General features: G+C 42.1%; 2 protein-coding genes across 3 annotated transcripts; both read right to left on the bottom strand.

The window, feature by feature from the left end:
* Positions 1-204: 204 nt before the first annotated feature.
* Positions 205-3,293, bottom strand: bag2 (BCL2 associated athanogene 2). The gene is made up of 3 exons (XM_061087345.1): positions 3,061-3,293; positions 2,113-2,222; positions 205-1,279 (listed from the first exon to the last, which is right to left on the bottom strand). Exons 1-3 carry the CDS (start codon positions 3,180-3,182, stop codon positions 885-887), a joined length of 627 nt encoding a protein of 208 aa, XP_060943328.1. The 5' UTR covers positions 3,183-3,293; the 3' UTR covers positions 205-884.
* Positions 3,294-4,548: 1,255 nt separating this feature from the next.
* znf451 (zinc finger protein 451) lies at positions 4,549-11,223 on the bottom strand. Of its 2 annotated transcripts, none has more exons than XM_061087258.1 (12): positions 11,157-11,223; positions 10,733-10,814; positions 9,984-10,070; positions 9,776-9,889; positions 8,204-8,306; positions 7,883-8,033; positions 7,658-7,784; positions 7,384-7,543; positions 7,135-7,282; positions 5,545-7,022; positions 4,835-4,897; positions 4,549-4,657 (listed from the first exon to the last, which is right to left on the bottom strand). In XM_061087258.1, exons 2-12 carry the CDS (start codon positions 10,808-10,810, stop codon positions 4,617-4,619), a joined length of 2,550 nt encoding a protein of 849 aa, XP_060943241.1. In that variant the 5' UTR covers positions 10,811-10,814; positions 11,157-11,223; the 3' UTR covers positions 4,549-4,616. The 2 variants fall into 2 exon arrangements, with proteins under 2 accessions (XP_060943241.1, XP_060943242.1); XM_061087259.1 differs by having other exon boundaries at positions 11,114-11,167.
* Between the last annotated feature and the right edge of the window lie 4,649 nt (positions 11,224-15,872).

Below are 15,872 nucleotides of genomic sequence, written 5' to 3'. Positions count from 1 at the left end.
CTATAATGTGTGTATGCGATGTGTATGTGACTGGACAGTTGAGTTGGAAGCCAACCTGAAAACTGCTATGTTCCCATCAGTCCCAGAAATAGGCTGTGACATTTACTTCATTTGTTTAACGATTTCTGCTGTTTGTTAGTGAGCAGGATTAAGCAAAAGCTACTGAACAGATTTCCATGAAAGAATGAACAGGACGTGGGACACTTTGGAGAGGATCCAGATAAACAGACAGATCTGGTGCCCATTCTGCTTTTATTTACTTTTCTGACAAAATCTTACATTAAAAGACAGCTTGGTGCAAATATGAATAAAAATCCACGGCTTGATGTGATCGGTATTCCTCAAAAAGTTGCATGCATATCCAAAATCCTTAAACAAGTGTCTGAATTTAAAGTATGACAGTGACACAGAACAATATACTGAACCAATTCAACCAACCATATTATATCAGGAATACTCTTTCACTTTTATTCGGAGACTCCTGTGCTGATCTCACAAAGTGTAACCTGGTAATAAAGCTATTAAGACTGCAGTATCATCCTTTTTAGACTATCTCCTGACACATTATGAATTATTCAGTTGGTAATCAGCGCTGGACTGAACAAACCCTCAATGAAGCACTATGCTGTTCTGGCCTAAGTGCACACACTGTGTAATGGGTTCACACAATAAAAAAAAAAAAATCCATATTGAGTGTGGAAGTGAAACTTGATCATGCATCGACACCACTCTAATATAGTAGTGAGTTGTGATTGATTGTATTCTTGGCCCTAAGATTCAGTTTGGCTGTATTTGCTACGTAGTGGCTGGTGATTCTGCTACAAGTAGAAGCACAGTTTGTACAGAGAAGTGGTATGTAAGACGTGTTTGTGTGTTTTTGGTTCTTATTGACCGCCATTGGCTTGTGAGTCCTCCGGTTTTCGGTGATCCATGATCTTGATGTTCCTTTCAGTATTTGCAACGTTCCTCAGCAGGGTCTCCAGCCTCCGCTTGATCTTCTTCTGGTCCTCCAGAGAACAGCTGATCACAATGGCCTGGAACTTCTGGTCAATGGGGACGGGCGGCGCCTCGGTCACGCAGGCCGCATGCAGGGCTAGCAGCTGCTGGCGGCTGTCGTCCATGTCATCCAGCAACTTTTTCACTATTTCGTCGATTATAGACGTAGCCTTGCGCAGTGCGTCCTCCTGCAGGGAGTTTCTGATTGTGCTGATGGAGATCTCCACAGACAGCGTCCGGCCAAGTAGACGGTTCGCGGTTATATTTAATTCTTCTTTCTCCCCTAGAAGACATGAACCGTGAAAAAATCAATGCCGTGTCTCAACATAAATAAAATACACTGGTAATAAGAAGTAAAACATGTGCTATCTACTGTAGGAGGCCACACTGTCTCTGTGTCGCCCCAAAATAAGGGTTGTTGTCCTCAATGAGTGTGTTTCCATGTTTGTGCTCCATTTTCTTCCCCTCATCTGAAGTCAATATGACTCAGGTCAATGTAATTATCCTATTGCATGCTGGGATGTTGGTATAGGCTCCATTCAAGGGAATGTAACGTAACTTTGGGTCGAACAATGGTGGGTTGAGGTCAAACTATTTTCCAATATGCAATTATTATTTCTTACACTAGATATAGTTAAAGTAATCATTCAGACGGATGCCAGATTATGCCAACTAGCTAGTAAAATTGGGATGAAGCAAGTTACTCTATGTTCGTGCTGTAAATTGAATCATGAAAAGCAACAACTTTATCATGCTTTATAACAACATTATTCATTTGATATGACGGTATGATTATCAGAGGGGCGTTGTACAAGCCGGTTTAGGTCATCTTTTGGGACTTCAGGGTCAAGTCTATTATGTGAGGTTAAACTTCAATCTTCTTTAGGGTGGGGTGCAAAAACTCATGTTGATCCTTTTTAACACCCTGAGATTCTCGAGCACCACCACCCAACTATAACACAGCTTTCAGAGCATAACCTCCCTGGATCACAATGTTACAGCAGCTGGAGAAAATGCTAAAACACACAATGTTGTTCAGACAGTTGTGTAGTTATTTATCTCCCTGTAAAGCCAGCATTACAAACTAGTGTGTGGTCAGAGTCTTGTGGGCCTCACCGGCGCAGATGTTGTGCATTTCTTGACTGCCCTGTATCGACTGGAGCATTTCCAGGATGCACTCCCTTTCCTGCTCCATGGCTGATGCTGCTTCACGTAAAGACTCCACCCTGAGACACACACACACACACACACACACACACACGTTTGTACTTCTATCTTAGTGAGGACACTCATTGGCATAATGCATTCCCCAGCTCCTTACCCCAACCTTAACCATCCAAACTAAATACCTAGCCCTCACTTAATTCTAACCTGAACATAATTCTAACTCTAAATCTAACCTAAACCTATTTCTAAACCCAATCTTAAAACCTAACCCTAACCTAATTTTAACTCTAACCTAAACCTAATTCTAAACTTAACCTTAACCTTAAACTAATTTTAACTCTAACCTAAACCTAATTCTAAACGTAACACTAACCTTAACCTAATTTTAACACTAACCTAGACCTAATTCTAAACTTAATACAAACCTAATTCTAAGTCTAACCTAAACAAAATTCTAAAGACAAGCCTTAACCCTCAAACATCTCGTGGAAAAAGTGGGGACCGGTCGAAATGTCCTCACTCTGTGGGTTTATGCTCAAAATGGTCCTCACAAAGACACAAGTACAGGAACACACCCAGTTACATCACCATGACCTCACAGTGAAGACAACGGGTATCACAATGGGAGGATGGGTGGAGGAAATCACTGTTTTTCCATGCGAGGATAAAATCAAATCTTATTTTGTCACAGTGCAGCAAACACTTTTAATGAAACGTGATCTGCAGCATTTATAAAAGGTGTGACAGCCTGATCTTGTAATTATAAAGTTATTATGACATTTCCTAACTAAATAGCCAGGTTGGCTTTAGTTATAAACCAGTGGACCAGGCTTCAGCAGACAGCTCCGGCACTGACTGCACATTACGCACATGGCTCCGGCCTGTTGCTTCACTCACCTCATTTCCAGCTGATCCAAACTTTCCAGCAGTCTCCCGGAGCGATCCGCCATGGACAGCGTCCTGCTGAACTTGTTGCACGGAGGCTCGTTCATCTTCGCCTGAATTTTCGCCTGAGCCATGATGGTGAATTAATAATCTGCTGTTTATGATCGGTGTCTCCTGTGCGCTGTCACACGCTCCTTGACGATCCGGCTGACGGTCAGTGAGTGCGCCCCCGGGACAACATGTCCTAACATGGGCTGTGGCTTCCTCCGGCGACTCCTCTCAGAAGCTTCCCGAGCAGTCCAGAGCAGAGGAGGAGGTTCCCAAAGTGTGGTTCGAGGACCCTTCAGGTCCCGAGAAGCTCCAAAAGGCCCCGAAGAACACTTGGACTGAACTTCAACGTGATTTACCAATGTCCAGATGAAAAATATTTTTTTGTTTGCAGTCGAGGGTCTTTTCATTAAGTTCCATTGCAGTGCTCATTATTGAAGTTTAGGTAATTCTTGCTTCAGCTCGATTTGATATGGAGTTTTTATTACCATTTTATTACAATACAGTTCATTAAGATGGATAATTTCTAGATAAATGTCCAGAATCTCCAGATATTGTAACATTAAAGAAAGTGGGGCAAAATCGCCCCTCTTTATCAAAGTTCTTGTTCCACACCTAACCTTTGAATTAAATCAGTTTTTGAATTATAGTCAGACAATTGGCAATAAAAACATAACCTCCTCGGACCTGGGAGTAACACACGGATCATGTGCTTTATAGGTTATTAAACAAATGACTCTTTTGCTGCTCTGTTTATGTTCTACACATGAGAACTGCCTCTTCTCAACAGAGGTTGAAATTAGACGGCAGCTGACAAATTCTACAACCAGGGAGGTTCGATCCTAATTAATTTGTTCCTCAAGTCCATTAACAATCTCCGTTTACCAACTGGACCATGATCACTCCACTGTTTTAAGATGCTTCATTATATATATTTTTAACTTTAATCAGACGACCAGGGGGACGTGCATGAAAAGTAAACAAGCTAGATACATGTTATGAAATGTATTTTTGTGTATTGTGTAACCTGCGCTCCAAATTATATCATCACAGGAGAATAATGAGCCTCTTAAAACTGTTGATTTTAGAAGAATTCAATCACATAATGTTGACGACCTGTGTGACAGCACTTCAAGATAGATTGGTAAATGCAAGTCACTGGATTTCATGTCTGCGATGAAAACAGAGACTGCAACCGGAGACACCAGCTCTTCGCTCAGCGGTCACAAGTTCAGCCACGGCATCTTGCAGCGTCATCATTGCCATCTATAGCACACATGTCGACACGCAGGAGTGAGCATGAATCAACGGTTACATGGGATCTGCCAACCACAGTGGGATCAGGGGGCGCTCTGTGTTTCAGGAGGAATTCGCTGATGACGATTATTTAACAATTACAAATTAAGAAATGGGAAAAATGCCAACTACTGCTTATTTTATATACTTTGAATTTAATGACATTGTACAGAACATTTCAATGCAATAATGGATGAAATGTGTCACAGACCGCTTTCCCGTCATTAGAATTCCAGAAGACTTCTCTTAAGAGCCTCTTCTATCTCTGTAAATAAAAGAAACAGATAATCAAAATCTTTTGTTACAGAAGTTCAAATAAAACAATACAACATCTTGTGTTGATAAGTGTGAGATTGTTTTTCACCACATTACATTGGACTTTTAATGCACACTATTAACATTATGAAATGGGCTACTATCTTGAGTCAGTACTTTTCCATACCTGTAGACTCTTTTGCTTCTTCCTCTTTCACGCACAGCGCATTCTTCATTTCCTCATCCGAATCTGTAACAGAATAAACGATAAAACGTAAATGTAACAATAAGTAGAAGCTTACAGACAAATGTTATAACATACACCAAGCAGGTTATGGTTTCAGCCCTGTCCATTGGTTTGTTGGTTGATTAGTTTGTCTGTAGGATTCTGCAAAAACTACAAAACGGATTTCCATGAAACTTGGTGAAAGGATGAGACATGGGCCCTTTCAGATTTTGGGTGTGTACAGCTTGAATCTAAGGGAACTTTGGGGCCTTGGAGGAGATGTGACATTTGAGCTCCTATATAATGTAAGGCACTTCATATCTTTCAGCTCGCAGATGTATTTTGAGCTGAGTCCTAATTTAATCAAAAGTTTAACCAGTTTCATGATTAATATATTTCATAACTTTTGGAAACAAATTTCAAAACAGAAGCCCTGAAATGTAGGATCATTTTAAAAATATATTAATATTAATAATATTATTACTTGTCTTATTGCTCCAAAGCAGCACGAGTTAGTTTATCGCCTACTTTCATTTGCTTTAGTCTCTTTGTTGTCTTGAGATATTGAAAACGTCTCCCTTGTCTCGTCTTTACTCTCTGCACATGACAATATAAACACACAAGTAAACAGCAGAGGATTAATGTCAAAGATATGATGTAAACACATATACCGTTGTCTGCTTCGATGTCCACAGCACTGAATCGATTTGCAGGGGGAGGTTCTGCTTTGGTGTTTGTCTCGGAGGTCCTGGAGCTCCTGCAGGGATCCAGTTCACAGTGTCGGGAGTGGTAGTGATTGTGGAAACTCTGCACACTCTCAAAACTCTCCGGGCACGCTTTGCATTCCACATCAAAGGTCTTGTCCAGGTGCAAGGCGACGTGTTTCATGTGGACGTGAGTTTTCATCTGTGCATAGGAAGGCACAGTTACATCACACGGAGCACAGACGTACTGACATCTACTCTCAGCGGCCAGATTCCTCATGCACTGTGTATATGTAGCCTTCATTTCCTCCTTGCTCTTTTCGGAACTCATGCACGGACAAGTGGGCTGACTGGTGCTCTTGGCCACAGCAGGCTGAACCACGTCTCCATCATCCATGCGGAAGTAGTCCTTACTGTGGAGTCTCTTGTAGTGCTCCAGGAACTCGCTCTCAACTTCAAACTGCATGCTGTCGCAGAGGCCGCAGAAGTGGGAGCTCTTGATCTGCCCGTCGTGCTCGTTCGCACAGTGTCTCCGTACGGTGGACTCCTTGAAGAACTTCTGAGGACAGTGTCCACAGATGAACCTCTGAAAGCTGTGAGTGCTGGCGTCCCGGCAGTGGTTGTACGCAGCCGCTTCCGAGTCAAAGATGTCCTCGCACATCCTGCACATCCAAGTCTCCTCTGCTTTTGAAGAGGATGGCTTCGCTGTGTTCTGCTGGACTGTGGAGGACTTGGAGGATGATTGAATGGAGACATCTCGGCTGGTGGACGGCTCGGCATCGATGACCGTGGCGGCGTCCTCGGACACTTCTTGTTCGGCGAAGTAGGTGTGTCCACTGTGAGCTTCTGTCACGTGCGACAGGATGTCTTCGTGCCGAGGCATTCCCACTTTGCACTTGCGGCAGTAGAAGAAAAAGTTGGAGAGATGAGCTCCCCCGTGGAACCGGCTCATATGCAAACGGGTAATTGAAGACTCTCCCATGTGTTTGTCACAGACGCCACACTGATGGAAGATCTGGTTTATGGCCATGAGATGCCTGCTGGCTGCAGCCTCCTCGGGGAACTGCAGACCACACTCGCAGAACCAAGCCGTTGTCGGGTTTCTGCTCATGCAGCCAGTCGCACTTGGGCTAAGTCTTTTGCGTTTGGCTGGAGCACACTGACCGTCATTCTTCTTGCGTGTTCTTTTGGGTGATTCAAGGCCAATGGACTGTGTTGCCCCCAATGCCTCCTGAGCCATCCTGGCGTGCTGCAGAAGTGCATTGCCCATCGTCTGGTTGATCTCGACATCGTGCTGAGTCAAGTCTTTGTGGTGATCGATTTCCTCTTGGCTGAGGAAGATCAGACAGCAGAGGGAGCACTGCCCTCGCACCTGAAACTGTTTCATCACCTGAGCTATTGTTTTATCAGCTTTGGCCACTGCACAGCCCTGTCTGCAGAACACGCTGAAAAAGAAAATAAGGATGTCTTATAAAAATAACCAACACAACATATACAGAATCAGTGCCTTCTATCCAAACACTGTAACACAACATGTTAGAATCATCTCTTACTTACTTAAAGTGAGCTTGAGCTGCCTGATGCGAGATCAGTACTTTGTGACATAAGGAGCAGCGGACATCGAACCGTACATCCTTGCACAAAGTAATGAGACGGCTCTTGACATACTGGGGGACCGGAACCGGCAGCGGCTTTTCTCTGGATTCTAAAAAGAGAACAAAGGTAAAAAGGTAGACATACTCTTGTATGTAAAATACCTCCTGATATTTGATTATGTGTAGTTTTGAGGAAAATTGCTCAACAAACCATTCAATGAAAGAGCCTCTGTGAAGTGGTTTTTGGTCGACATGTGCTGAAGACACGCGTCTCGGAGGTTGAAGAGGAGGTAGCAGGCAGGGCAGGCGAAACACACAATCCGCTGATAGCTCTGAATGGTGCTGTGAGCATTTTCAGCAGATGATTTTACCTAAGGTTCAAAATGAGAGCAGTTTTGAAATTGTACTCCTGAAAATCAACAGCAAACTATGACTTTCAAAATGTAATGGATAAGATACATTCGCAGAGCAGAGAGTGTATAAACCTTAGTCTCTAGATGTGTTCTCCATGCTTCTTTGGTCTGAAAGTGTTGACCACAGGCAACACAGGCAACGAAATCAGAAGCAGATCCCTTCAGATTGATAGCTGGATCACAAGGGGAATGATCAAACCTGCACGCAAGATATTTTCCTTCAATTTATGCAGATTTGGACACAGGAACACGGTTCAAAGCATTTGACCTACACTGAAATTCACAGACGATTATTACCTTTTCAAGTGCCCATTAAGCAGTAAGGCGTTGTCATAAACACGACCACAGTTAATCACTGGACAAGTGTGTCTAGTTGAACTATTCATGGGGAAAGAAGGAGCCCTGCGCCTTCTTCCAAAACCAGAACTGATCGATCCAGGTATGACACCTAAATAAACCCAGAGGTACAGTGTTATCAGGTGGACAGAATCAGGCAAATAACACAACAGCAACAGATCTATTAAAACCAGTACAGTCATGTAATGGATGTGAGTCATTGCACCAGCACGGAATATTAGAGGTAAAAGTATCAATGTCAGTGATACTAATCCACATTACCTGGCATCTTTAACCACATGTCTACACAGTGCTTTGCTTCTCCATTAGCAGCACGGAAAGCCAACTCCTGCCGTCCATGACATTTTTGTGAGATCTGCTTCTCCTGAAAAAAAAAGGCCCAGAGATGATAGATAACATACAACATGCTATGTTTTATACTCATTGCAGGGTTCATACACATTTTGACCAATGGATTTCCATGACTTTTCCATGACTTTAAACCAAATTTCCATGACCGAACATTGCGTGAAATCTCGGTGTATACGCGAAAAAGTGACAAAATGTAGTATTCAAACTAACAATGAGAATTCCAAGGCATACAGCACACTTTAAATGACACAAACCAAAGTATGCCTGCTTATATTTTGAGCATATTTCTTTAAAAATGTATGAATTATTTAAAACTCAGCGTAAATGAACTAGGGATGGGCATTCGATTAAATTGTCTTAATCGATCGTCGGAAGAATTAACGATCGATTTTTCGATTAATCATTCATATTTTTATATTAAAATTCACTATTTATAGCCTATATTAAAATGCAGTGAAAATAGAAAAAACAGCGTGTTTCCTCATTGAGATCTTTATTACATGATTAACAACTCTTGTGGCAGTTAAACAGGATCCGTTCAATGTTACACTTGTAAATAAGCGCTGCTGTCCTCCTAAGCCCCGCTGAGAGAGCAGCTAGCCGCTGAGAGCTAGCTCGATCTGACGGCTCTCGACCTCTCAGTCCGGTCGTTGTAACGCCCTCACTCCCGGAACCCCTCACCCAGACCCGGGTCTGTCCGGGTTACCCTCCGCGTGGACTGAGGGTCCGTGTGCGGACATGAAGCCGAGCAGCAGCGGCTTAGCTCCGGGCTGCTTCCTCCAGCTGCTAACAGACACGCTGTGCTGCGTTCAGGGCAACTCGGATATTCCGACCTCCTGCCACATAGCGAACATGCAATAGTTTATCGATGAAAACATGTCATCAATGAAATTCTTAATGATCAATTAATCAATAGTCGAGTATTTATGCCCATCCCTAAAACGAACGACATGAAAATAAGAATATAACAAATTTCCATGACTTTTCCAAAACTTTTGGGAAATTATTTTTTTCCATGACTTTTCCAGGCCTGGAAAAACACATTTTAAAATTCCATGACTTTTCCAGGTTTTCCATGACCGTACGAACCCTGTCATTGGGAAGTCAGCAGAAAACCAGCAGTGTTTAATGTTCTGCGACTTTAATGTTGTATGAAGTGAGTACACAGATGTCTGTTCGTCAAAGCACAGTGGGTTTCACCAGTTTCCTATCGATTTTGTCCACAGGGTGGCACTGTTGCAATTACAAATGGCTTTCATTGAACCCACATAACAACACAACAATTACATCTTAGCTTTTTAAGTTGCATTTAGTCTTGAAACAATAAAAGAAACAAGAAAAAATTAACAAAGGGTTAGCATTGAAGCCAAAGACTGAACTGGTCAAGTTCATACACCTCCAAATTAAAAGGAAATAAATTATTCATTACAGTCTGACACGCTACTAATGGTAGAAGCTCATTTTATGCTGAAGTGATCTTACCTTGAATGCTCTGCATTTATCTGCCCGTTCCTTCTTCTCCAGTGCCACCTGCTGTGCTAGTTTGTCTAGTGTAGACGAAACACGTGCTTTGTGACGGCTGATCTTATCTTCAATCTGTATCGGAGAGATAGGGCACAAACATTTGCAGAAAACTCTAAAGACAGGTATTCACAGTTCCTGATGAAAACTGTTCCCTTCGGCCACTCACCACTCCTGCGAATGATGAACATCCCTCACCGTCGCTTTCATCACTCAGCAGATCAATACATTCCACCACAGGTCTTTGCTCGGCCTCCTGAAGCAAGTGTAAGACACTGTGTGAGTTAGTGTTATAAAACAAAGTAGCATTCATCAAAGTCTGTAAACCCTGTACAATGTATAAAGAGGGGAGGGGGGTGTAAGGCTGACAGGGTGGAGTAATAAAACAACATTAAAAATGATATCAATATGATTTTCAACAAAAGGACTACAACAAAGATTCAATTTATATGGATATAATGTGTTTGAAATTGTGTAAGCAGACTAAAAAGGTGTCAGACATACTTAATGAACCTCAGATTTTTTTTAATGCTTTGCTGTTTATCATTCTTTGCTCATACAGAAGAGTTTAAAACCACAACAAAAGAGGCTTTAAACTTATCAGTTGTATCAATACTTCATTTATCTCAAGTGCGATAAAAATGTTAAACTTGTCAAGATGATTTTGCACAAAAAGTGATCCTGTCAGAGACAGAAAATAAGCAAGTGCTTATCTTATCAGTTGAACTTTAGTGGCTGAGGGGGGAGAGCGGATGATGCTAATCTCTGATTTGCCCCATGGATGCACCGTGTGTGTATGTGTGTGTGTGTGTGTGTGTGTGTGTGTGTGTGTGTGTATGTGAATGGCAATAACCTATAGTGTAAAGATGTATATAAATAAAGACCATTCATTTATAGAAGAATGTACACATGACTCACAGACACAAACTCCACCACCTCCTCATCATCATCCACATCCTCCACCTCATCTTCGTCTGTTTGAACGGGAGAAGACATTTATCTGTGAAAAAACAACAAACTAATTTAAGTTTGCATCTAGAGGGGATACACGTTAACATAATGCAGGCAGATAGATATTGAAACAGTAATGTTCACACACAACTCTTAGGGCTGCTGACTCTGGATCAGTCAAAAGTCCATAACAGAACTTCACAGAAGGAAAATAATTATTTTTAAACCATAAATACAAGAACGGAAACGCTATCTCAGCTAGCTCCCACCAAACACAGCGTCCATATTCACTAGGTGAGGTTGTGCAAATCAAACGGTTTGAATGCTGTTAGATGGCCGTTACTATACCTGTCACATCGGCCCAATGCACAATGATCTAAACACAACTTACTCCGGAGAAATTCACGTCAGTTCCACAAAATTCAACACAACCGAAGTCAGCATGAGGATAATTTCCCTCGTCGTTTACCACCCTGCATCGCTCTTTAGTAGAGCCCCGTGTGGGTGGAGGCTAAACTACAGCCAACTACAGTGCTGTTAAATGACGGTGTTGTTGTACTACAGGCCTTTGACCTGAGGCAGCAGCACCGAGCAGATACACAAGTAGACCAGTGGATGAGGGAGAGAGAAGAAGAACCCACAGGTCATCCTGGTTTGAATGTAACGCGGTAAGGTGGATTTAACGGCTCTCCGTGGAAGAAACTCGGGTTCTAGCTGCTTTAAAACACTGACATTGACACCAAGTATCCACATGAGCGGAAATTGTGTTTTAACTCTCAGCTGTTGTATTTTTAACAGCTTTAGCAATAGTGAAAATCTAGGCAGTTGCCAAACATCCGAGTAAGCTAACGTTAGGTTTTTGACTTCTGCTATTGCAATGGCTTTTTCCCACGTATCTAAAGTCAGGGCGACACGTTTCAATTGGACTTGTCTTGCCTGTTTACTCAATATGGTTAAACCCAATGTGGATGAAGCTGAGCATCGCGTTACCTGCAGTTTCTCCTCTGGCTCCTGGCAACAGATGCAGTTCAGCGACTGCTCCCCAAATCAAAGCAACCGCAGCTAGTCTGGTCTGCAACGTCATGTGGAGATGGAGCGCTGCTTTACCTGCGCGGAGCGTGCCGCGAGGGCGGGGTTACTGGGTATTGAGACAGAAAAGGAGGTTATAATATCCGCCCGTCTGGATATAGTTGTTCGGGCTGAAGAGAGAACCTGTCGCCAACTATCACTGTAAATTCTCCAAATCAGATGAATAGAAAACCGGATGCAGTTAGAAATGTGGGTTACAGATCAGTGTTTCCATAGTAACACACATTATTATATACATAAATTGGGTGACACAGATATCCCCGCATACAAAGATTATGTTTGTAGATACATAGATAGATATAAAGATAGATAGATAGATATAAAGATATATAGATAGATAGATACTTTATTGATCACAATTTGGGAAATGATCACAGCAGCATGTCAAGGGGATTGCACATAGAGCAAAGAACAAAAGAGACGTGCGAAGTTGCAGTAGTTGTTTGCGTTTAAATAAAATGTAATGAGGTAGGTAGGAATATGACACACCAAATGAAATATGAATATAAGATGTGCAAATTCAGGAGTAAGCAGATAATTTTTGTTTGGACAGAAACCATAAGACTCAGGGTTGTGAGAGTTCACATTTTGACAGATGTGAGGAGTTATACAGTGTTTTTGCTGTGGCAGGAAAGATTTCCTGACCAAAATGTGTGTTCAGCCATTATAGTGTCCATTCTGGAGTAGAAACTGTAAGTGAAGAAATGTTTTAATGATGCTTGTACAGAAAACCATTGTGGTTATGTGGACATGTTGTAACTTGATGTCTTCAACATTAATGCCTGTGAGTAATGTGCTCCACCCAATATAAAGCCTCTCAGATCAGACTTCTTGAACCGTGTTTTGAAACTCATGATCTGCAGCCCTGTGCAGGCGTCTGGCTCTTTATGATCATAGTGTTAATGCAACCTTATATATTTACATGAATAACATGGAATAAGAGTAGCCTATACATGTACATCAGCTACATATGTACAAGAAAATGTTAAGATGTACAAATAATTATAATAAACTTTTATAATGAGCTTATGTGTAAATATCAATCATTTATTATAATCATATAATGTAAAAATATAAAAAAATTTGATGCACACAACACACCACACAAGACAATAAACTGCATTTGTATCCCAGACCAGCTGGAGACTTTGTAGGTTCCACTACCGAATAATTTAATCTAGTCAGAACAAACATGACACAATGTGAATATATTGCCATAATATTATGATTTAATATCATACTTTAATTACCATATATAAAAATGTTGATTACTTTTCTGATATATAGGAGAGAGACACATCTATTGTATTACACACCAAAAATCATGCTGACATACTATATTAGTACTAATCAATATAGCTTTTTATTTGGGTGCAGTTCCTGACTTTTAACTTTGTTTTTGTTTATCCCATCACACTTTGCCTGCCGAATCTTTCTCTCTGACCGAAGGGGGGGATCTCTACATGATATCAGTTCATCCAAAAATGACATAATCCTTTTTGGATTATAGTTAGATTTTGGTTTCTATTTTTCCCCCCTAATCCTGAAAGTGTGTGATGGTCAGAGCACCTGCCTGTTTTCAGGGCCTGGCAGTGCAGGAGGCTATGAAAAGCAAGCCTCCACATCAAAATAGGAACCAACTGCAGTAGTAAATCAAATTTTTTTATCACAATATGAATAATAAATACAGGATGATAATGCAAAATACCTTCATTATTCAATATATATAGTTGGAGGGTTGAGTTTCACTGACTCATGTGAAACCATATGCTGCTGGTATCCCTGCTACAGGAGCCCTATCTGCCTGGGATGTTTGACTCTGCAGCACATCACTGCGATGCTCCGGAGAATCTGCTGACTCTCCCTGCTCGAAAGAAAAATAAATAAATAAATAGAAACTTGCGTCTCTGCTGAGTCATGCATTATCCCTGGCAGTAATGACACCGACAGTCCGAGCTGTCCACTGTAAAGCGTCCACGCTTCACGCGCACGGTGCGATGCTCCACGCACATGTCAGCTGGAGAGTTTATTCTCATCCTGAGCCTCCAGTGTCGCGTTGGCGGAGGAGAGGAGAGGATCCGGCTGTCTGAAGGCTGCTGGTGGGGGGGGGGGGTTCCGTCCACCACACATCCCGCTGTATGATGATCGCTGCGGCGTTCCTGGTTCTGCTCAGGCCGTACAGCATCCAATGCGTGCTGCTGCTGCTGCTGCTCCTGCTCGGGACCATCGCGACCATCCTGTTCTTCTGCTGCTGGCACCGCAGGCTCCGGAATGGGAAACATCCAATAAAATCGGTGCTGTCCGGACGCGCAAAGAGCCGCGGTGAGTCCCCGTGGCGCAGGCCGGCCAGGCGCCGCGCATCCTCCTCCTCATCCCCAGGTCATGCCTGTGACGTTACTGTGTTTTCTGCGTGTGTTCATAGTGTGTTTCCATCTATCATCTGCTGTAGCTGGCAGCGGTACAGTCTGCAGCTTTTAGACGAATAAACACTGAACTGTAAGATGAAGTATAGTCTCCTGATGGTCTATAGAAGCTTTGAATACCTTTAAGTCGTCATTCTATTCTATGAACGTGTAACTTCTAAGTGACATGTCATGCTTGTTGGTAAATGTTTGATCCGAACATCTCCTCCTCTCATCTGCTATCTGCCCTGTAGTTGGCCTCCGAACGCACCATTTTCGATCAGAGGTACGTAGGATGAACTTTTCTCATTATGGGCTTGACTTCGCCTGATCATTCACATCTAATGTCTGAAGAATAACTGTATTTTAAATATAGTAATGCACAATCAGGCTCCATGTTGTGACAAATTATAATGCGACAGATCAGACTATTTGCACTTTAATCGAGGACTGCATGACTATTTTAAGAAGCATGATGTGCGCAGTGCGCATGTGTTGTCAGTAGATAGGTGAGTCTGCAGTTTCATATGATGGAGATGAATCGAAACTGTTAGTATCGTGTTCTCGGAAGCACAAGGCTGGAGAGTGAGGTCGTAGTGGGCCGACAGAAGGCTTCGCACTCAGATGTGGTCCATGTCTGATGCTTTCATGTTCAGCCCAAAACCGTCGCTCCTGTCGATCTCAATATCCGTTTTACGCAAGTAATTTTCAAAATAAAATGTCATTTTGAAGCCTGTAAATATATTAAATGCTTATAAAATAGCCTCTACTATAGCAAGTATGATATCTTGAAATAAAAAGGCTTGACTCATCTTCCTGGCAACATCAATACAAAGATTAGTCTGTAGTTTCATTAAAAGTGAAACTAAAATGGGTTGGTGATAAGACATTTTAGCACATAAACTCGATATAAAGTGCAATATAGTTTTTAAGATTGCATTCGCATTTAAAACATTGAGGTTATCTGTATTCTTTCTTAATTTTATGTGATTCTCTGTCCAAAAAAGAAAAAGCTCCAAGGTTATTTTATTGAACCACAGGACACTGAATCCCCAACAGATCAGGGCTGTAGCCGGTAGGTGTCTAGTTTCATGTTCAAGGACACAACAGCAGGGCTGATAAATACCTTCAAAGATATGAACTGCAATAATAAACAGCTCATATAAAAACTCAGATCTAAAGACATGATAGAAATGTCAAAATGTCATATTGAAATGTTTGCTTTCCCTGCATGTATTGAAGCTGCTGTATCATCTTCCTCCAGCACTTCTGGCTCTGAAATCTAGGTCATGAAACAGTGCCTCCCTATTATCGAAGCTGAAACGTATCACAATCATGTTCCATTTTATGATGAAACCTTTTATTTTCTTCTGCTAAGACTCTGCTGAAAGTCAAACCTGCTGTGTGCTTGACATTTGCTCCTGTTTCCCAGGGCTTCAGGCACAGTCCACGTCACGCAAAAAGGAGCCTGCATGCTCGAGTGACAGAAGAAAAACCCAATCTAGTCGAGATTCCTGAGAGCGAACCAGATTCATCCTCCACGCTCAGAAAACGCAAAGTGAAGAAGAGGGTCCTGCCCGAATTTTACCAGTCTGTGCAAGTCACCCCCACACGCA

This window comes from Limanda limanda, chromosome 15, assembly GCF_963576545.1.
Source record: "Limanda limanda chromosome 15, fLimLim1.1, whole genome shotgun sequence".
In the NCBI taxonomy this organism is placed as follows: Eukaryota; Metazoa; Chordata; class Actinopteri; order Pleuronectiformes; family Pleuronectidae; genus Limanda; species Limanda limanda.
This window is presented reverse-complemented; position numbering and strand designations above follow the sequence as displayed.

Coding starts and splice junctions, on each gene's coding strand:
- znf451 (XM_061087258.1), bottom strand. CDS start 10,810: ATGTCTTCTCCCGTTCAAACAGACGAAGATGAGGTGGAGGATGTGGAT. Junction 8,307..9,775: donor ATAAATGCAGAGCATTCAAG/GTAAGATCACTT, acceptor TTTTTTTTTCAG/GAGAAGCAGATCTCACAAAA. Junction 4,898..5,544: donor GGACATCGAAGCAGACAACG/GTATATGTGTTT, acceptor ATTCTGTTACAG/ATTCGGATGAGGAAATGAAG.
- bag2 (XM_061087345.1), bottom strand. CDS start 3,182: ATGGCTCAGGCGAAAATTCAGGCGAAGATGAACGAGCCTCCGTGCAAC. Junction 2,223..3,060: donor TTGGATCAGCTGGAAATGAG/GTGAGTGAAGCA, acceptor TGTGTGTCTCAG/GGTGGAGTCTTTACGTGAAG. Junction 1,280..2,112: donor AATGCACAACATCTGCGCCG/GTGAGGCCCACA, acceptor CATGTCTTCTAG/GGGAGAAAGAAGAATTAAAT.